General features: G+C 40.3%; 1 protein-coding gene across 1 annotated transcript; it reads right to left on the bottom strand.

The window, feature by feature from the left end:
- Positions 1–1438: 1438 nt before the first annotated feature.
- Positions 1439–22731, bottom strand: DHRS7 (dehydrogenase/reductase 7). The gene is made up of 7 exons (XM_010363117.1): positions 22095–22731; positions 12274–12426; positions 10141–10247; positions 9135–9374; positions 6717–6839; positions 6002–6217; positions 1439–1671 (listed from the first exon to the last, which is right to left on the bottom strand). The coding sequence occupies exons 1-7, from the start codon at positions 22225–22227 to the stop codon at positions 1624–1626; spliced, it is 1020 nt and encodes a 339-aa protein (XP_010361419.1). The 5' UTR covers positions 22228–22731; the 3' UTR covers positions 1439–1623.
- Positions 22732–23644: the final 913 nt, after the last annotated feature.

Raw genomic sequence — 23644 nt, 5'->3', positions numbered from 1 at the left:
ATTTTTATAACTGGTGTTTTGTATTCAATAAATAATGTTGTTATTCCAATTTTCATCACTGGTCACGCAAGAGTCCTCTCTTTATTATATTTTGTCCCCATAGTGCACCCCCCATTTCCTCCCCATCCTAAGTAACCATTACAATACCTAAATATGTATCTAATTAGGTTGTATGTTTTCTTGCAAAATGAGCACTATCTTCTGTGCACATTTGTGTATGTGAACAGTATTGTGTTAGCGTTGCTTCTCTATTTCTTCACTCCTTACTATGCCTCTAGTACATATCCATGTTGTTATGTATGCATTTATTCCATTGCTTCTACCAGCTATACCTCATGGTGTACCTCTACCACATGTCGTCTTCCCCTTTTTCCAAGGACAGCCACTTGGGTGGCTTCCAACTTGCCCAACAATAATAATTCTAGTTATTTTATGTATGTCACTTTGGCTGCAGCTGAGTTGTGAACTGCTTGTAGATAAGGACCATGTTTTTCTTTACCTGTTACTCCTGCTGATTTTCTGTTAGTGCCTGTTCATGTTTTCTGCTGTAAGGTGTTAAACATTAAAGTAAAACTAATTATAGAAGTAAGAAGTTGCCAGTGGAATCTTCCTGAGCTGAATCTAATCATGGCTTTACCCCTTACTAGCTTTGTGACCTTGACCTTGGAAAAGTAAAACCTTGTTGCTCTTTCTTCATCTATAAAGGTAGATGATACCATCTATCTTAGTGTGCCGTTATGAGGAATGAGTTAATTAACTCATACTAAGCACTCCCAGTACAGCAGAAGACATACAAAGTGTGTTTGATAAATAATAGGTGCAATGAATCCTACCTACTGCTTCAAATTACAGCCATCTCTACCTGTCAACTTTTCTAAGAATATAAGCATCCTGGAGGTAAGGTCATTTCAAATACTTCTTTGTATCTGCTCATTACCCAGCACTCTGCTTTGTATGAAATATTCTATACATTTATGTTGCTATGGTTTGGATGTTTCTGTCCCCTCCAAAATTCATGTTGAAACTTAATCCCCAAGGCAACAGTATAAAAGGATGTGGCCTTTAAGAGGGGACTGAGTAATGAATGGGATTAAATGATCTTTTAAACACATTTTTGCCCTCTTTCCCTTCTGTCCCTTCCACCATGTGAGGACACGCATTCCTTCACTGTGGAGGATGCAGCAATGAGGTGCCATCTTGGAAGCAGAGATCAGCCTTCACCAGACACTAATTCTGCTGATGCGTTAGTCTTGGAATTCCCAGCCTCAAGAGCCACGAGAAACAGATTTTTCTATTGTTTATAAATTACCAAATCTGTGGTATTTTGTTACAGCAGCACAAACGGACTAAGACAAATCTGTTAACTTAGATTTTAAGCATATGTGCTAAAGTATTTTAAAAGGTTATTTTATCCAAGAATATAGTATGAGTTAATACCTTTTTTGCAAGATTCATGGCAATCTTTTAAATTATTTATTTTTTATTTCATGTTGAAAACAAAATCATATCTATTAAAAAGTAAAATCACAAATTAGTCTTTGATTATTCAGAAGCATAAGAAGATTGCTGTTTTCATGTTTTCCATTTCTCCCTCCAGTGGCTTGAAAAATACAGGAGCTCTTTTCAGTCACGTTTTGTCTTAAAGATTTTAAAATAAGAAGAGTCTGCATCCTGTAAAAGAGGGACAGAAACATGAATCAGTACCTACTATTTACCCCAGTTTTTAACATTTTAAGTCCTTCTGTTTTGAGGAGCTGTATCATTATGGTTCACTATTAAGAATCTTCACAAAATTTGAGAAACCGCTTAAATTAGAATTAAAAAATCATAGCCAAAATTTTAGATGCACACAAAAGTACCTCTAATGAGTTTAGCATCATCTCTGGTTTAGAGGAGGCATAAATAGCATTGGACTGTAATGCTAAATTCTCTATAATGACTTTTATGGATCAGCATATCATACCTACACTGCCTTGCCCTAATAAATAAAAACAATAAGTCAGATTATGTAGAATTGAAATATATGGGAGATAACGCTTTAAAATTATTTGTAGCTGGGCAGGCACTGTGGCTCAGCTTGTAATCCCAGCACCTTGGGAGGCCAGGGTGGGCGGATCACCTGAGGTCAGGAGTTCGAGACCAGCCTGGACAACATGGTGAAACCCCATCTCTACTAAAAATAAAAAATCAGCTGGGTGTGGTGGTGTGTGCCTGTAATCCCAGCTACTCAGGAGGCTGAGGCAGTAGAATTGGTTGAACCCGGGAAGTGGAGGTTGCAGTGAGCTGAGACGGCACCATTGCACTCCAGCCTGGCCAACAAGAGGGACACTCTGTCTCAAAAAAAAGAAAAATGAAAAAAAATTGTGAACTTTTTGTATATTGCTTAAGGAATAAAACAAGGCAACTTGATAATCCCCAAGATGTGATGTTTCTTTTGGGAAGATATGCATTTACCACTTCCAAAACTTTACACTAAGAAAGAAAAACAAAATAATAATAATGATAATACAAAAGTCAGTATAGCCACTGTTCTTGATCCCTAAAAATAATAAAGATTCATAAAAACAAAGTTTCAGACATAATGTTCTTAGACTAAAGAAGCAAATTCTAGTTAACAACAAGTACTATTAGCTTGAAATAAGTTATACTAGCATTTTCTTAGAAAGCATCTATAAGAAAATATATATATATACACATATATGTAAAATATAAAATAATGGGAGCGAGGAAGAGTACAGACTATAAAGAATGAGGTGTTATGTCCTACAATTTGCTTTGGGGAATGACAGAATGCCCAGCTTATCAGAATAAAGAGCAACAAAGTAGTAAGACTATATAATAAGCAATATTTCAAAGATGGTGGTAGGAAGAAAAAGGCTGTCATTTTTTTTTAGAAAAGCCTAGGCGTAAAAAAAATGTGAGATTTGCTAAATGATGTTTATATTTTACAGGTAGATGTTCTCTAAACAAAACAAAATACCCTTCATATGGACATTTCTGGAAATACTATTACAGTGGGACTGAAATTCTCTAGTCCCTGGTCCCTCTTTCCTCTCTGAAAAAATCACTTCTATAATATATTCTTTATCTGCCCTATTACTTAAATTGAGAATGTGAACCAGTACACACATTATGGAAAATATGGAAATTCCTCAAAAAATTGAAAATAGAATTACCATCTGATCCAGCAATTCCACTTATGGATATAAATCTAAAGGAAGTGAAACCTTGAAGTGATATCTACACTCCCATGTTCATTTTAGCATTACTTATAATAGCCAAGATATGGAAACAACCCAAGTGTCCATTAGTAAATGAATGGATAAAGAAAATGGGTGTGTGTGTGTGTTTATGGAATACTGTTCCACAATGGAATATTTTTCAGCCATAAAACGATGGAACTCCTGGCATTTGTGAAAACATGGATAATTAATGGACATTAATGCTAAGTGAGAGAAGCAAGATACAGAAAAACAAGTACTATGTGATTTCACTTATGTGGAATCTAAAAAGTCATACTGAAAGGCAGAGTAGAATGATGGTTGCCAGGAGCCAGAAGATGGGGGAAATGGGGAGATCTTGGTCAAAAGGTATACATTTTGGCCAGGCACAGTGACTCACACCTATGATCCCAACACTTTGGGAGGCCAAGGCAGGTGGATCGCCTGAGCCCAGGAGTTCAAGACTAGCCTGGGCAACATGGCAAAAACCCGTCTCTACCAAAACTACAAAACCTAGCCAGGCATGGTGGTGTGCGCCTGTAGCCTCAGCTACTCAGGAGGCTAGGGTGGAAGGATTGCTTGAGCCTGGGAGGTGGAGATTGCAGTGAGCCATGATCACGCCACTGCAGACTCCAGCCTGGGCAACTGGGCGAGACCCTGTCTCAAAGAAAAAAAATTAGAAATTTTCAGTTATAAGATAAATAACTTATGTTATTATAACTTACAAATTCTAAGGATCTAATATACAGCATGGTGACTATAGTTAATAATACTGTATTGCATATTTGAAATTTGCTAAAAAAGTAGATTTTAAGTGTTCTCACCATAACAAAAAAAAAGGTAACTGTGGGTGACAGATGTGTTAATTAGTTTGATCGTGGTAATCATTTTACAGTGTGTTAGATCATCACAATGTATACCTTAAATATATATAATTTTATGTGTCAATTATAATGAAAATCTTTGATCATTAAGGAAGTTGAATATCCTGCTATATCTAACTCAAGATGAGAAGGGGGAAAAAAAGCACAATAGCTAACACTTAGAACACTCCAAGTTGTGTTTTAAGTGCTTTTCATATATTAAATTCATGTAATTCCCATACGATCCTGTGACTGGGCACTATTATCACTAATCTCCATCTTATATTAATAGATGGGGAGACTGAGTGATAGAGAAGTAACCTGCTTTAAGGACGTGGGGCACAGCTGGGATTTGAACCCAGGTAGCCTAGCACCAGGCTGCATGCTCTTTGCCAGGAGACTGTGCTTCCTCTGTAGTAAAGTGGCCTGTCCCTCTCAACTCTTTCCATCACTGGGCACAAAGCTACTGCATCAGCTGTCCTCCATGTTTAAAACTCAGGTTTAATCTTTGATGAAGCTTTACCTTTAGAGCTTCTACCCACACTACCAAGTCCCAACAATACCAAAACACTCGTAAGCGATTTGGCCCAAAGCAAACTGTTCCACATTACTACTTGGTAGAAAATGAAAAGCTCCTTTGTGACTGTTCACACTCTGGACATTTTAGTGTGTCATGACCCTGTCTGATAACCTTTTATGTCTCTTAAGCATTTTGTTGTGTTTGTAACTTTTTACCCCCAATTCATTTTCACTGTCCTGCAAAGAGTTGGAATAAATTAAATGTCTAACAATTAGTGGATTACTTAAATATTTGTAGGTATGTATAGTATGATCCCATTTTATAATTCTTTTTTTATCTATCAAACCCTATTGATTCATTTCTAAAAGAAGGTGGTAACAAAGTATATCAAAGGCTAACAATAAAAACCATCCTCAGCAATAATCTTTTGCTGCATAATCATCTACAATTTTTTACTTCATTACATTTCCTGTACTGTCTATAAATTAAATTCTTTTGAGGGTCACAATTTCTCAGAAATGGTTAATAGTATTCCCCAACTAATTGCTATAAAGAATGAGTGCTGAAAGAATGATCATCAGCATATTTCCTTAGACAGGGGAATAGGCACATCTTAGATGTGCTGAGTACTTCAGGAATGAGGTAAAAGCGCATGCATCTGTTTTAACAATGCAGTAAGTGCTTTGACAGGAAAGCACAGGGGCTGAGGTGCACCTGGTCCTGGGGAGAAGTGGGAGGGAAGGCCAGGTACCATTCCAAGGAGGTGACATGGGAGTTGAGACTGGTAGGTTGGGTAGGAGTTGGTGGGGAGAAACAGTAAGGAAAGAACATTTTGACACACACACTGGTCAAACAGTATGTACAGAAGAAAAAAATGGCAATCTTTGATTTGATTTTACCTTGTAAAAAACCTTCTTTCTCCAAGACTAGTAATTTATACTAAACCAAAAGATAAGCGTGGGGATAAAATATTTTGTATTTATTTTTCTTTATATCATGAGACTGGTGGAAGGTTAAAAAGGTTTTTTTGTTTTTGAAACAGAGTCTCACTCTATCACCCGGGCTGGAGTGCAGTGGCACCATCCTGGCTCACTGCAACCTCTGCCTCCCGGGTTCAAGCAATTCTCATGCCTCAGCCTCCCGAGTAGCTGGCATTACAGGCGTGCACCACCATGCCCGGCTACTTTTTGTATTTTTAGTAGAGACGGGGTTTTGCTATGTTGGCCAGGCTGGTCTTGAACTCCTGGCCTCAAGTGATCTGCCTTGGCCTCCCAAAGTGCTGGGATTACAGACATGAGCCACTGTACCCAGCCAGAAAGTTTTATAAACACTGGAAAATTCTCTACCTTCCTGCAAGATTGATACATATTAGTAAGAAACTTAGAAATTGGTCTTACCACACCACTCTTAAAGTTCTCAATCCTTTTCTTCCCCATCTTGCTGGTTATCCACCAGGCCCAGGTTGGCATGTATTGCCACAAATATGTTACTAACAAGAAAGGTTGTTGTGAGATCCAAACTTCTTTCAAATCATTGGCCATGCTGATTAACATCAGCCGCACACAACGACTGGTTGTCATCTTGTGAGACTGGTCTCCATTATTGGCTATAGTCTAAGAAAATTTAAAAATTAAGTGAATTTATCCAAGCAATTTCACAGAACTTTAAGCTGGAAAGGACTCAAATGCCATCTAGTTGAGTGGTTCCTTTAGTGGAGCTTTATGCCCCTTAGGAGTCTCCATAAGTACTAATGGGAGTTCATAAACTATTTGTAATATTTCAAAAAGCCTAACAGAAACCATATGCTTACTAGATAATTCAACTCAGGCTAACTAAAAGGTGAAGATTCTTTGCTTTTAATTAGAATTGCATCACCCTAATGTGCTTAAAGACAATTACTACTTTTGTAATAAAAATCAAACTATTAAGACAATGCATTTAGCAAATGAAATTCCATAAACAATTTTCATAATGGCAGAAGTTGTTTTGTGAATAATTCACACAAAAGCAGTTCTAAGACAAAAACTCTGATACACAGTGATACAACACTAATATATAATGCCAATATGTAACTAGTAAACATTCAAATTATTCCCAACCAGAAATTTTTACCTTTGTGACTTCTCCAGCTAGGGAATTCTCCACAATATTTGATTGCACAGGTCCTGGGCAAATGTTAGAAACTATTATACCTGGGTATGCGGCAAGTTCTGTTCGAAGGCCATTAAAAAAACCCTAACAGGCAAAAAAAAAAAAAAAAAGGAGGAAAAGAAGGCAAATAAATACAGACACGTATCTCATGATTTATCAAAATATGTTCTAAAATGTGTGAGTAAAGAACAGGGAGTGTGATCATGCAAGCTTATTAGGCACTTTTAACTGTAGACTGGAGGCAATCTAGAACAGACATTCTCAGCTCTTTCCAGGTATAAATGGTTCACCCCCTTTGATAGTGATGGGTCTTGCCATCAATGATTTTTATGGTAGGCATGCACTGGATAGGTAAAAAAACTATCCCTGAAGATTCTGATACACCCTCTTCATACCAGTCCTCCTCTCCCCACTCCAAAAGGGGTGTATGTCCTCCACTGAGAAACACTTAGGTCGGGTTTCTATTTATTCCCCAAAGTAGTCTAAAGTGCAAATGTTTGGGACAAAGGTGAGGAAGATGGGATTACTACTTCGCAGAAACTATCACAAAGAATGATTTCCACTTTTCCCATGTATATTGCTATTTTAACAGAATTAATTCATTTCAGCAAACATTTATCTTTTGGGGTAATAAGAGGGTACATGGCTAATTAAAAATGTAATATGATTGCCTACTGAATGACTTGTGTAAAACAGACTAGACCTTCTAGACTTAAAGATACTGACCATTTCTAAACCAATGGGGAGTAAACAGAAATCTACTGCCTCTCATCTCTTCCTAAATTAGGAAATGTTCCAAGATTACATTGTTATAAGGCTGGGTTATCTATTGAAAAGCCTAAACAGCTAACCCACAGTACATCTGTATATGATCCAAAAATGTTAAACAACTATCAGCCCTGAATGCTGACCCCAACAAACAGAGGGGCTATGAGGGTTTATGATCAGAGACCAATACAGTGCCTGACTCAGAGATGAACTAAAAAAAAAAAAAAACTTGGTAAATTAACGGAAAATTCCCATAACTTTAACCTTCTGCCTCTCTGTAGCAAAAGAGGAGAGAGGATACCAAGCAAGCCAATACATCAAACACTAAAACCTCTCCTTGTTTGAAATCACATCTAGATTGTGTGTAAACTTTTCAATGATAAACAAGTTAATTCTGTAGCTTACTGAGAATCTGAGAAGGAAATGTGCTCTTCAAAAAGAGTTTCCTGGTAACTACAATCTCAACCTGCCACATTTTATCATAGGATCAAATCCAGTAATAAAATAATGAGTCTTGCAGGGCAGGCCAGACAGCTCATCTGTGTTTACTGAAAGCAGCCGGTATATCTTATGAGATATATGGTGCCAAACAGATGGGTGGCCGCCCTCCCCCATCTGCCTGCCTGAGGCTTGCCCAACTGCTCTCCAGGAAGTGACTGATGCCTGTTACTAAATATGAGGAAATCATCAGTGTAGCATTCTGCTTCATCACTGTCTGCAGTTGTCTGCACTTTGCAGCAGAAAAAAAGATGTCCTAAAGAATCAAAGCTTCAAATTTGCATGAAACCATGATGACCATGTAGCTATTGCATCTCATTATTCCAACAGTTAAACATTCTACTTAAACTGACTTCAACAGCATTAAATATAAATTTTGTGTCTTCTTTAATCATTCTTTTCCTATTGGCCTTATAATTTCTTTATATCCAGTCTTAAGCCATCATTAAAAAATCATCCATTTCTAATATTTATACCTTATAACTTATGCAATCCAAATCAAGCTTTTCTCCTTGCCTCTGCCTTGACTAGATTTTCTTCTTCCAATGAAACCAGAGAACAGTCAAAATTTTTCCCAGTAAGGATATGAGACCAGGAATAATCATCCTGTGGGAAGTACCTATTTCTGACATGCGTATATAATTAGACCAGGCAAAACACACACCAACTACAAGGGGCAAAGAAAAGAAGTCACAGAAATGGGGAGGAAAAAGTACATCCTGAAGTGTATGTAGAAGAAAGGAGAAGTGGACCCCCAATTTTCCACGAAGATGTAGTAGGAATAAGGACAAGGTGAAGACTGACGTGTTAACTAGATGATACACATTTTCAGGGCAGAGACCCCATCTTACTATCTTTATATCCCCAGGGTCTGTTGTACTGCATGGCACAATGCAGTGCTTGATACATATTTATTTGTTCAACAAGTTAGAGGCATGTGTGGATCAAGTCTTTTTCAGCATCTACTGGGGGTGTCCTCTACCAAAGGTCTCCTTGGGTCTCTCTGTCTCCCCACATCACTTCCCAGTTCCAAGGACCTCACACAGTGATGTCCGTATCTCCCACATACACATTTAAGTCAGTTCTATCAGAGTTTAGTTTGAGCAGCCTTACCCGGAGAGCATGCTTGCTAGCACAGTATCCAGTGGAAAGAGGTGCAGATATGATACCCAGGATGCTATTCACAGTAACAATCTTTCCTTGCTTCCTCTCGATCATGTGAGGCAGAACACATTTTGTCAAGGACACCGTCCCTAAGTAGTTAAGCTCTATTAGCTTTCTGTAGACATCCAAGCTGGTATCCACGCACAAAGAACGCTGGGATATTCCACCATTGTTGACCAGAATGTCGATCTAGTTAAATAAAATCAGAAAAGGGGTGTTTGGGGGATGTCCTGTGGATAGACTGATGGAATTCCTACAGATGGTTGGTTATATATTGTTAACTTGAAGAATCAATGAAACAATGGTATATTTCCAGAAGTCAGAAATTAAAAAGATAAAACCCCGAATTTACCTGTGGAATTAAATTCCCATTTTAGGTGACCTTTTATGAAAGTTAATAATTGTCATAAAAATAAATAAAAGCAGCCAGCCAGGCGCAGTAGCCTGTAATCCCTGCACTTAGGGAGGCCAAGGAGGGCGGATCATGAGGTCAGGAGTTTAAGACCAGCCTGACCAACATGGGGAAACCCTGCCTCTACTAAAAAATACCAAAATTAGCTGGGCGTGATGGTGCACGCCTGCAATCCCAGTACTCAGGAGGCTGAGGCAGGAGAATCACTTAAACCCGGGAGGAGGAGATTGCAGTGAGTCAATATCACACCACTGCAGTCCAGCCTGGGCGACAGAGCAAGACTTCGTCTCAAAAAAAATAAATAAAAGCAGCTGTGAATTTTTAGCTTCTTTTGTTCTACATGGAGGAATGTGTACTTGTTAAGACATGAAAAGTACTAATTCCATAACACCAAAGACTCAGATTAAGGGGCCCAACTCATGGGCCTGATCTCACTGCATGGACCCCACTTGCCTAAAGCCCTTTGTATGACAGCACCACCGATGGGAATCTCTTCTGCAGTTACTTCAAAGCAAGACTGTATCAATATAAGATGCTACTTACTCTACCAAACTCCTGGAGAACAGCTTCGGTAGCCGCTTCATGGGAACCAGTGTCGGTCAGGTCAAGGGGCAAAACAAGTATATCTTTTTCTTTTAAATTGCCATTCTCTAAATAAAGACAAAAATTTGTGTGGAAGTCATGCCATAGTTCAATCAAGCTCCTTGCTACTCCCACTAACATCCACCCTGCAACAGGAGTTGGCAACAAACTCATTTCCGGGTGGCCCTGTGAAAGTTCCTCTCGGTGGTCAGGGAGAGGACTAGTCGGTTAAATGATAATGTCTTACCAGACAAAATGCTGGCTGGCCTCACAGGAAGTAGAATGGCAACTTGAATATGCAGTCTAACTGTACAACTTGATTTCTGGCAGAAATCAAGATTATACTACAAACTGCAAACTAGAAAAGAGCAAAAATTTTGGAGCAATTTCTTTAGAAGTACAGAGGTACCTTTGTTTTGTGATAGGCTCACAAAGATGAGTTGCTCTTCTACACCCAAAACAGCTATTTGTGCTTAAAATCAGTAAGAAGCTTAGAGTCCTACAGTCAAACGACACATAGAAGCTTCTCTCCAGAGGCTAAGGATTCCTGGAAGTAAACAGGGAAAAGGACACATGCCTGAAATTCCCATCCAAGAAACATGCTGCTGAGTTGTGATTGGCTCTTTCTGTTCATCAAAAGAACAACTGAAACTAATTTTCCTAGACTCTAACCTTGAAATACAAGTAACATCAGTAAGAAAAACAAGCAGGTATAGAAAATATAAGAAGTAAAAAGACTTCATGGGCAAAGGAGTTAATTGTGAAACATCAACTGTATTAAATGAAAAAGTGGGCACTACAGATCTGCAAGATAAAAGGAAACAGCCTTGTGCCAGGTAAGAAATGCTGACCTGGTTCATCTACTCCACCAGTACAGGACTTGCAAGTCACAGCAGCAGAGGAACAACTACCAAAAGAAGTGGCCCAGTGCAAAAACACAAGAGGCCTTTGAAAGAAGTATCATGAAAGAGGCCCATGGCCCTGCTGAGCACTACTGTGGCAACTCGCTCATTTCTGGGTGATTAGCTCGATCAGCAAAGTTAAGTATTTAAAAGAATGACAGGTAGAGAGATGACCCAAAAAAGGGTCTGTTGGAAAATTCAAAATTATCTCAGTTTAGGTACTATTAATAAATGTTCCATGAAAAATAATAACTTTCCTGTTCTATGAAAAAAATAACTTAGGTACTATTAATAAATGTTGCATTAAAAATAATAACTTGAGGTTGCTTTCAATGTGAACATAATGGCTGGGTGCAGTGGCTCACACCTGTAATCCCAGCATTTTGGGAGGCCGAGGCAGGCAGATCACCCGAGGTCAGGAAGTCGAGACAAGCATGGCCAACATGGCGAAACCCCGTCTCCACTAAAAATACAAAAATTAGCTGGGTGTGGTGGTGCACGTCTGTGGTCCCAGCTACTTAGGAGGCTGAGACACAAGAAACACTTGAACCCGCGAGGCGGAAGTTGCAATGAGCCAAGATCACACCATTGTACTCCAGCCTGGGCAACAAAGTGAGACTCCATCTCAAAAAGAAAAAAGTGAACATAACTACACCAAAACTCAAAAATATTAACACTGTTGCCCTTTATGTGAACATGAAAGTATTACCTCAAGTTGTATTTTTTAAACCTAATTCCATTCCTGTTCTTTTATCCTATATAATAAAAGTCTTATCCCATATGATTTTAATATCTGATACATTAATATCATTCATGTTAATAAAATGAATGAGGATTCTTCCTAATTTCTATGATCAGATACATGTATGTCATGGATAAGAACCCAATTGTTTTTTCTCTAAGACAAAAATCTAAGTCACTTGGTCACTAAAAATCCACCAGCATTTGATACAATTGTTGGTCACTCCCTAATGCCAAGAGTCAGTGCAAAAAAAGCATAGAAAGGTGGCAGAAAAGAAGAAAAGGCAAGGGCAGCCAATTAAGACAAAAAGGAGAGGATCTGAGACGCAGCACTTAGAGCATTTGGAGCCAGGGGGAAATCTCACTCCTCTCTAAAAGTCCCAAAACTGTATTTGAGTTTGGATTCTGATTTATTTCTAGGAAGCACCACTGCTATTTCAGATCTGCTTACCTAGACATCTTCTTTTCACCCTTTCCAGCTCATGCACTCTTCTGGCTGACAGCACAAGAGAAACGCCTAGTTTAGACAACTGGTAAGCCAGCTCCTCACCAATTCCACTCGAGGCTCCAGTCACCCACACCACCATATCAGTCAGCTCCCATTCTATGGAAGGAATGACAATGGAAGGAAGAAAATAAGCAATGAATTACAATAGAAAATCAAAGATTAGAAAAAAGAAAAGAAAAAGAAAGCCTTAAACAATACCACTAAATATGAAAGCATGATGTATGGAGCTTAAAATTTGAAATAGTCTAAGAACTAAATTAACTTAAAAAAAGCATTAATGCAAATCATACTAATAACAGTTATCAACATAGTATTCCTAGACTACAGAACCTTCATGACTTTTCCAGACTTTACTTCAAGGTAAGCCTTGTAACCCCATGGTTTCACTCCAAGGCTCTATTTATGACAAACAGATAAGATAAATATGATAGATAAGATAAACAGGCTAACTAAATAGGAAATCACTGCCTGGACTCACTTTCCTTAGCCATTAAATAAGGCATTCAGATTAGATGATGGCTGAAGGTCCCATCCAGTTTTTAATTACATTATTCTAATACTTTGCAATGGAGGTTGATGAAGAATCTAAATATACCAAGTTCTGTGCTGTTGATGGAAACATCCTAGATTTTTAAAGTAATATTTTCCGGCCGGGCGCGGTGGCTCAAACCTGTAATCCCAGCACTTTGGGAGGCCAAGACAGGCGGATCATGAGGTCAGGAGATCGAGACCATCCTGGCTAACACGGTGAAACCCCATCTCTACTAAAAAATACAAAAAACGAGCCGGGCGAGGTGGCGGGCACCTGTAGTCCCAGCTACTCGGGAGGCTGAGGCTGGAGAATGGCATAAAACTGGGGGGCAGAGCTTGCAGTGAGCTGAGATCCGGCCACTGCACTCCAGCCCGAGCAACAGAGCTAGACTCCATCTCAAAAAAAAAAAAAAAAAAGTCATATTTTCCCCATTTGCCAATCATGCCTGACGCCTATCAGCTCAAGGTCATTTTGTAAAAATGCTCCCCAGATGCCTGAGCTTTCATCTTAGGAAAATATAGTAATTCACCCAAGAACAAATGCATATTACAGAAAGATGAAATATTGTACTCTGCTTCTCCAATTATGTTCCTCTTAACAACTAAAAATGTTACAGTACTAAAGCAATGACAAATGGTTTATTCTTTTCTCCAATGAAAAACTTGTTAGCACTGCAGGAGATGATATTCACTGTCTCTCTGAACTCGTAAAGTCACTGTTATGCGAAGTTCCTGTGTGCCTTATTTAATAAAATAGATGTTATCAAAAATATTAAACAAGGTATCACTTAACATCACATTTCTGATTTTAGATCAGAAAAGTTAAAATCAGGAAATGATTGTAGTGTTTTAAACAGCTCTAAATCCTAACTGTGATGTTAACAGTACCATCCCTGGAGACTGCCAGGGTTCAAATGCCAGCTCCAACACACACAGCACTGAAATGTTCCCAGGTAAGAACTCGGTGCCTTAATTTTCCACAACTGAAAATGTAATGAATAAGAACACATCCTTCACGTGATTGTTGAGAAATGAGTTAAAACATAGAAAGCACTCAGGGCAGAATATATCCAGTACATACTCAGTGTTTAATAAACATCAATTATAATTATTGCTCAAGTTTTTTAATAGATGGACTTCACTACAGCAAAACATAGAACAGTCGCTTAATAACCTATGTCTCCTAACTTCTCCAGCCAGGGAAACGGGGTTACAAATTCTAATGGCTTAGCATTTTTACATTATTTCCTATGTACTTAACACATTATCTATTAAAAGCCTCACCAGAACTGTATGAAAAGGTATTATTATCTCAGTTTTACAGAAAAGGTAACTGAGGTTTACAAAGATTAATTTGTCCCCACTAGTCAGTAGATTCCATTAAGGGTAGGACCTTGTCTTCCTTGTTCATTGGCATGGCCTCAGTGCCTAGCAAGGACTGGAATATTGAAAAGGCTCCATAAATAACTACTGAATAAATAAACACCCAAGAATCCTGGCAAAGCCGGGATATAAGCCCAGGTATATCTAGCTCCAAAGCCCACACTGTCCACTATTTCATGATATACATTTAAATATGATCAATAATTTAAAACCCAACTGTTTCTTAGACATTCAAGAAATACCACTTGTCCTCAGGAAGAAGATTTCATGTAAATATCTCAACTAAGGCCAGGTACGTTGGCTCACACCTGTAATCCCAGCACTTGCCTGGAGGCCAAGGCAGGCAGACCACTTGAGGCCAGGAGTTCGAGACCAGCCTGGCCAACATGATGAAACCTGTTCTCTACAAAAAATACAAAAATTAGCCAGGTGTGGTGATGCATCCCTGTAATCCCAACTACTCAGGAGGCTGAGGTGCGAGAATCACTTGAACCTGGGAGGCAGATGTTGCAGTGAGCCAAGATTGCTCCACTGCACTCCAGCATGGGTGACAGAGTGAGACTCTGTCTCAAAAAAAAACAAAAAACAAAAAACAAAAAAAAATCTCAACAAAAGATGGAAACATCCCAAATACTATGTCTGGGCTACAATGCTTTCCTGTCATATAATGTGCTTTCGTAAAAGGCACAATTGGGCAACCTTCCTATAGGACTTTTTCAAGAACAATATAACATCTATTCAGATAATCATTTATTCATTCATTGACTACTTGTTGTTCCCAAGTTCTGCAATCATCAGACTCTAAAGTGAATATTATTTGTTTTAGAAACACAGGATTTACTAACCAGCCTCGAGCTAACAAAGACTTCTTGATGTTTACATAACTAAGCAAATATTTAAAGCTGATGGTGTAAACCTTTAATACAATCACAGTTCTGGCCTCTTCCTCCCACCCTAAAGAAACTTTTTTATTTAGCACCATTTGTTTCCCGATTCCACAGAATCTGGTATACATAATGGTCTCCCTTTAAGAGCCCCTGAAAGTAGATTCTTAGAGTTGAAAGGAAAGTGACAGTGCAACTCCCACTCCAGTTTGAGAATTCTCTTCTCAAGCCCTTGACCCATCTCTAATTCCCTCAGAGGATGAGGAAGCTAATTATCTCTGAAGCTTCAGCTCCTTTTTTGGGGAAATCTAATCATTCAAGGGATCTATTTTATACTGATGTGATAAGCTTGTAAATGCTATCAACTGGTAGCAGTGTGCAGTAATCCTGCCTTGTGGTTTGACAAAGAAGAAGTCAAACTTCTGGTGTCGGTGGGTCCAAGTGTCCGGCCTGAGGCATCCTCCCCATCCCTCCCTCTCCCAGCGCCTCAAACATTCATCAAGGATTTTGTATCCAAGGCCCAGAAGTTTGTTACCCAAGATGACGAATATTGACATGGATGCAGTTGATGCTGAAAATCATTTGGAACTGGAGGAAAAAACACAGCTTATTAATCAAGTGTTGGAACTCCAACATACACTTGAAGATCTCTCTGTCAGAGGAGATGCAGTTATGGAAGAAAATCTCAAGCTAACATCAGAAAACCAAGTTCTTGGACAATACACAGACAATTTCATGTCAGCTTCTAGTGTTTTTCAAACAACTGACACAAAAAGCAAAAAAAATATAGAATTGAAGCCCTTCTGTTTTATGGAATTGCGGCTGATCTTTCTTTATATATTGGACAGATTTCAAAAGTGATAGTACCTTTGTTTGTGGTTTCATTGAATATTTATAAAGCTAATGTCAGATGTAGACAACATTCATAGCATAACAGGAGACTTCCATAAGTTTGTGTATTATGTTAGTCTATGGGAATGTGCAGATGTATTGGAGACAGTGATTTAGAATAGCACACATTTATGAAACTTAAAGATGAATGTTTTATAAAATTTGCTCTGATTTGTGGGTTTAGCCCTGTCTTTTATTACAGGCTTAGTAAGATATACAAGAAAATTACCATCACGCTGTGAAAAAGTGACCCAAATCAGGTACTGACTGTACAGCTTCATTTACCCTATCCACCTTCTTGGGCCCCTTCTCCACTGGCTTCTTCCTTCCTGTCTCCCCTCCCCTAGGGAAAAATTTTCACATTTGTAAAAGCAATTTTAATACTTAATCATCTCTGAGAGTAACCTGAACTTTAACTGTTGAAACTTAACCAAATGAAGACATTTTCTCAGCTAGGGCTTCTCATTTGTGATATTTAATACTAAGATAGAATTGCTAGTTTCTCTTTAATCTACTGAAAACAAAAAGAGGCTATAAAAATGAAGATTTTTCATTGAAACTGAATTGTCAATCTGGGAAGATAATTTTTTGTTGTCAAAAACTTCTTTTTGGCCGGGTGCAGTGGCTCACGCCTGTAATCCCAGGACATTGGGAGGCCAAGGCAGGAGGATCACCTGAGGTCAGGAGTTCAAGACCAGCCTGGCCAACATGGCGAAACCCCGTCTCTACTAAAAATACAAAAATTAGCTGGGCATGGTCGTGGGCGCCTATAATCCCAGCTACTTGGGAGGCTGAGGCAGGGAGAATTGCTTGAACCTCTAGGAGGTGGAGGTTGCAGTGAGCCGAGATAGTGCCACTACACTCCAGCCTGGGCAACAAAGCAAGACTCTATCTTAAAAAAAAAAAAAAAAAAAAAAATCTTTTCTTTACAAAATTACCTACTTGGTATCTGAAAAGATATAAATTATGGTCGTGTGTGTTTAAAATAGAAAAGCTTAAGGGAAAATAGAAATAGGGTAGAAAAGTACTTGGTAAAATACTAGTAACCAACTCCAAATATTTTCACTCCAGATTTGTGTTATCTCTGGCACAGAGTAGATCTTTTGGGAAATATATGAGAGTAGATTAAGCTCAACTAAGCTTTTTTTTGGCGGGGGTTGGGGGCGTGGGGGGGGGAGGTGGGGAGAGGACAAGGTCTGGCTCTGTCACCCAAGCTGGAGTGCAGTGGCATGATCTTGGCTCCCTGCAACCTCCACAGCTCAGGCTCAAGCCAACGTCCCACCTCAGCCTCCCAAGTAGCTGGGACTACAGGCGTGCACCATCACGCCCGGCTAATTTTTTTGTGTGTATTTTTTTGTAGATACGGGGTTTTGCCATGTTGCCTAGGCTGGTCTCGAACTTGTGAGCTCTAGCGATTTGCCCACCTCAGCCTCCCAAAGTGCTGGGATTACAGGTGTGAGCCACCACATCTGGCCAACTTTGACTAATCTTAATATACCACATCTAGAAGAGAACAGTTACAAAGAGTTTGGTCTTAAGGTTTATTTCTCCTCAGCAGATTAACTTTTGCAAAATTCCTTAAGAATGTATTAGTATCAGAATTGTGAAAAATGGGAGAGTTTCAGATGCACATTTATTGAAAATCTTGCTCAGTTTTATCCTGCTTGTTCTCCCAGAATTTTCTGTAAACTGAACGACTCCATTTACAGAGTTTTAGTCACCTTTAACAATTTTTAAAAATTCAGTTTGTAGACTCCATTTGTTAAGGGAATCAATATCAGAAGTAATACTAAAATGTTATATTAGGAAAAGGGATCCACTAATATAGCTTATGGTTATTAGAGCTGGGCTACTTTTAATTTATGGAAGTATCTTACGTATAGGTGTAAGAATGACTCACTATATGAATACATACTAATCATACTGCAAACATTTTGCATCTCTTTTGTGACCTACACAGACACTTAAATTGTGTTGCAATTCTGCTGTCTTGTTTTACAAAAAGCTGTTTAGGGAAGAAAAGAAATCAAATCTGTCTTCCAAATAACAATCCCTCACAGTTGTTAGGGAAGACAGCCATTATGTCTTCCCTAAGTCCTTTCATCTCTTACTCCTCTAAGGCTAAATAAACCTATCCAATTTCTCCACCTCCCCTTGCATGACATGGTATCAGGTTTCCTCGCTCTTCTGCTTACGCCCACCTGCACCAATTCTAGTTGGTCAATGTTCCTGTTTATTAAAGGGTACTGGCTAGGGCAGGACACATGATTCGGTAGGGTCTGGACAGTGCAGAGCAGGATGAGATGACAAAAATCACTTCCCTTGTCCCCCAGAAGGTAGGGTCTATGAGGGCCTGGACTGTGGCTGATTCAGTCACTGCAGTGTCCCCAGTGCCCAGCACAGAGGCCGGCACATACAAACAGCTAGTCAGGAGACATCTGTTGTTTGCAGCTGTTGCTTCAGACACTGAAGTCTACGAATGCAACCCAAGGTTGCCTAATCTTTTCTGGCAGCCACTTCACAGTTGACTCCTATTGAGGTTACTGTTAACAAAAACTTGAGTTTTGCTCACATGTGCTGCTGCTGAAATTTTTCCTCCTCTAGACTTCTGCCATGGATTTTTCTGGACCATTTTAATGTCTAAAATTAGTCACCCTTTAAATTTCGCCATGTGTGGCTGGGCTTGATGGCTCACATCTGTTATCCTAGCACTTTGAGAGGCCAAGGCAGAAGGATCACTTGAGGCCAGGAGTTCAAGACCAGCCTGGAACATAGTGAGAGCCTGTTTCTACAAAAATTTAAAAATATCCAGGTGTGGTGGTTTGTACCTGTAGTCCTAGCTACTGGGGAAGCTGAGGTGGGAGGACTGCCTGATCCCAGGAGTTTGAGGCTGCAGTGAGCTATGATTATGCCACAGCACTTCAGGTTGGGTGACAAAGCAAGACCTTGTCTCTCTATCAAAAATATATATGTAGTGGCCGGGCGCGGTGGCTCAAGCCTGTAATCCCAGCACTTTGGGAGGCCGAGACGGGCGGATCACGAGGTCAGGAGATCGAGACCATCCTGGCGAACACGGTGAAACCCCGTCTCTACTAAAAAATACAAAAAACTAGCCGGGCGAGGTGGTGGGCGCCTGTAGTCCCAGCTGTTCGGGAGGCTGAGGCAGGAGAATGGCGTGAACCTGGGAGGCAGAGCTTGCAGTGAGCTGAGATCCGGCCACTGCACTCCAGCCTGGGCGACAGAGCGAGACTCCGTCTCAAAAAAAAAAAAAAAAAAAAAAAAAAAATATGTATATCACCATGTGAGATATATGCTTGGAAATGCACAGAATTTCTCTAGACTGATACAGCAGAGGCAGGAAATGGTGGCTGCCTCCAAAGAGGCATACTAGGTAGCTAGGGCACAAGGGTCAGAGAAAGCTCTGTACTTTTTACTATATATCTTTTTGTATTTTTTACTTTTGTATTACGTAAGTGTGCTATTTTTTTAAGGGACAAAAAATAATAAACCTACAGAGAAGTCAAGAAGGATAATTGTTTTTTTTCTTTTTCCATCTTGATAGAGTCTGCTCATCTCTCCAGTCTGAGCTGTTTTGGGAATCTGAGTCTATTTCAATTTTCCTTTAATCTTTTCTTCTTTCTCACTCCCTACCTCCACCAGGAATCTTTTTAGACTTTTATTTTTTTCCCTAAAACTCTCCTGTGAAATGTTAATTCCACAGATATACTGTATATCATTTATGTACTGTACATATATCTGTGCTTCATACATAGAAGGAGTTCTGTAAAGTTTACTTCTGCCAGGCATGGTGGCTAATGCCTGTGTTCCCAACACTTTGGGAGGCCGAATGGGGTGGATTACCTGAGGTCAGGAGTTTCAGACCAGCCTGGCCAACATGGCGAAAACCCAGCTCTACTAAAAAAAATACAAAACTTAGCCAGACGTGGTGGTATGTACCTGTAATCCCAGCTACTAGGGAGGCTGAAGCAGGGTAATCACTTGAACTCAGGAGATAGAGGTTGCAGTGAGCCAAGATCACACCACTACACTCCAGCCTGGCCAACAGAGCAAGACTGTGTCTCAAAAAAAAAGAAAAAGAAAAAAAGCTCACTCCTTGGTTAATAAGCATATGACTAAATTTTAAGATTAAGTTAAACGTTAAATTAAAATTTAAAAGTTATTAACACCTAGCTTTATAACTATATTTGCTGAAAAACATTTTTATGGTTTTTGAGACAGTGTCTCACTATGCTGCCCAGGCTGGTCTTGAACTCCTGGACTCAAATGACCCTCCCACCTTAGCCTCCAGAGTAGTTGGGATTGCAGGTACATGCCTCCACGCCAGATTTTTGCTAAATAACTTTTATGTAACTTATTTACTTAGATAAATAGCAATTTATCAAACTACATGTGCAAATTTGCAAATTATATAACTACATAATAATAACAATGTAATTAAATTTAAAATCCTTCAAACTGTTCTTTTCCAGCAAAAGATAACTGAAAATATTAAATGAATTTCTTAAAATTGTCAATGATCTTAACTTTTAACTTTTCCTTAATATAAGAAAATAACTTTTAGTAGCTTAGAGATATTCATTCAGATGTTGTCAATAATTTTCCTTTTTAGCACTTGACATAATTTGATGGGTTGAATATTTTTTGTAGGATTAAATTATAAAATATAATCTATTTTCATTTAATTCTTCAAGTCCAAGTGAACACAAAAGCACTAAGGATCAAACACAAACAACGTCTGCAAGGCAGCCAATGACAGCCAATAGGCACACATATTCCCCCACTGGGATGGAACAATCAATCAAGAGAAAGCCCTTGGTTAATGAAGTTGTGCAGTATTTGGGATTCCGGCTTTAAAAGGAGAAAGCCCAATCACTTGCCATAGTTTCTTAGCACTGCTGTCAGGTCTATGTTGTGTATTTTTCGTGAACTCATTGTCAGTGCTGCACATGCTACACCCAAGAAAACACAACCAGAAAAACGAAATACTAAGGAATAACATTTTCTCGGGTAGGGTTAAGCTTTGGAGGGGCACAAACCACTGTATTACCAGAATTTTTTTTTTTTTTGGTCCACAAGAACCAATTCTCACCTTGGGATAAATATCACCCCCCTCAACGCCCAACCCATAGTGCCCCCACAACATAGTCTATCTTTTGAGCTACTATCTTTTCCAAGCAAACTTTGTAATATGCTTTGACTATTTTTATACCAGAAACTTGGTCCAGGGAAACCCCACTTCCCCAAGTCCTTAAGGATCCAAAGCCTAGCTTTTGGTAGGTCATTTAATTTCTCTGAACATCAGTTTCCCTATCTGGAAAATAAGACTAATAATGCCTACCTTGTAAGAGTTGTAAACGTTAAAGGTTATGGGTGTAAAGCGCTGAGCACAGAGCCTACAAACACAGAGCCAAACAAACACAATGTCAAATATGAAGCAAGACACAGATAAAGTGAGATAGGCAGTATGCCAACAATGATCTCACTCCAGCAAACTGCCATTTCAATTCTTTCTAGTGTTCAACTTTCATCCCAATAAGTAGGTAGGTGAGTGACTTCGGATTATCTCAGATTTTATTTCAAAATAGCAGGAGTGAGAAGTGGAGGCTAGACAACTCCAGGCAGTAGAATGACGGGGCTTCCAGTACTTACAAAGGAGGTTCCCTTACAAACGCAGGGGGACACTCACTGTTTCTCAGAGTATCGTCCTCTGAGACAACACTAGAATCCCTTGAGTCTTGAGTAAGATGTCAGGGTCCTCAGGGACCCCGCCGACTCCAGTGCCCTCTTAGAGTTTGGCACTCCCTGGAGAGGTTTCCTAGCCTGAATGGCAAGTCCGTGCCATCTTCCGACCAGGACAGAAGACAAAGGGGCTTTTCAGCCCTCGCGTCTTCCTCCCCAACGCGCAGCCCCGCGTAAGGCGCAGCCAGGCCTTCGGGAAGCTCCATGCAACCCGCAAAGGACCCAGGATCACCGCGGAACCCCTGGAGACCCGGACACGCCTCGGCAGCTCCGAGCCCGGCCTCCCAGTCGGGAGCGGCTTTGGGAGTTCCTCACCTGGGCGTCGTCCCTGCCACTCGGCCCATAGTAGCGTCAGGTCGCCGTCAGCCCGCAGGAAGCGCAGCAGCTGCACCACGAGCAGGAGCAACGCGCACAGAGCCAGCAGCCAGAGCAGCAGCTCCCAGTTCATCGCGGCCGCGCACGCCCAGCTCCGGGGGAAGAAGACAGCCCGCACCAGAGTCGCGTCGCTGCCCTGCGGGATCGCAGCGCCACCCTTTCAGCCAGCCCAGAGCGGCACCGCCCCGGCTCTGCCCAGGGAGCAGGCCGGGAGGAGGAGCCGCTCGGGCGCCCGGGGCTTAGCACTCGCGGCCGCACTCGCCTCCCTGGGGCGGCCCGCGCCCTCTTGCGCCACACCCAGCGGGGCAGGCAGATTGCTTGAATTCAGGTTTCCGAGACCAGCCTGGGCAACATGGGGAAACCCTGTCTCTACCAAAAATAAACAAATAAAATTCCAGTATTTTTTAAAAAGCTCATTCAAATATAAGCTACATATTATATACTACATTATTTCCTCTCTGTACAGGAAAACTAGCAACAGCCAGGAGACAAAGAATCATTCTTGCTTAGCCCCTCTTCTCCATTCCTATTCAGAAAGAACATCCCCTTTTCAAGTTTCAGTATCTTTTCATGAGGTCGAGAGAGTGCTGAAGAGTGTGGCTGGCCGGGCGCTGTGGCTCATGCCTGTAATCCCAGCACTTTGGGAGGCCGAGACGGGCGGATCACGAGGTCAGGAGATCGAGATCACCCTGGCTAACATGGTGAAACCCTGTCTCTACTAAAAATACAAAAAAAATTAGCCGAGTTCGGTGGCGGGCGCCTGTAGTCCCAGCTACACGTGAGGCTGAGGCAGGAGAATGGCGTGAACCCAGGAGGCGGAGCTTGCAGTGAGTGGAGATCGCGCTACTGCACTCCAGCCTGGGCGACAGAGGGAGACTCTGTCTCAAAAAAAAAAAAAAAAAAAAAAAAAAGAGTGTGGCTATCACTCAAGACCCCACAAGTCAAGGCAATGGTCTCTCCATGGGGACAAGGACCTTTTACAATTAGAGAAAAAAAGACTGAAGAAGCCATGTGCTGTGTTGGCACCTTACAACCTGATTCTGACCACACACAAACTTACTCTCAGCTAAAGTGTCTGTTTGGCAACCAAAGCCTAGCTTGGTACCAGATCCTCCCCTTACCCAAGCCATGATTCACATCCTAATATAAACAGCAAATAAAAACAGAGAACGTAATGAAAACACCAAGGTCTTGCCTACTCTAACACACAAAAGAGTAAACTACTGTTCTTGAGTAATTTCCGTTTGAAATGAGCTTCAAAACATTTCATTACTTCCCACTAAATACCTACATGTGTTTAAGGCATTAACAGTAGCATCTTTCTTGTTTTCAAGCATTTGAAAGCAAGAGGGCTTTCCATTCACAAGCCTCAGAGGGACCCAGTTAGAGTGCATAGATACTAGGCCATGTATGAGAACGACCTGTGACCAAATGGAGAAAGTTCTGGACGTTGATGCAGTAGAACTTTCATCCTCTTTATTTCCTAGAAT

Source organism: Rhinopithecus roxellana, chromosome 5, assembly GCF_007565055.1.
Source record: "Rhinopithecus roxellana isolate Shanxi Qingling chromosome 5, ASM756505v1, whole genome shotgun sequence".
NCBI classification, from domain to species: Eukaryota; Metazoa; Chordata; class Mammalia; order Primates; family Cercopithecidae; genus Rhinopithecus; species Rhinopithecus roxellana.
This window is presented reverse-complemented; position numbering and strand designations above follow the sequence as displayed.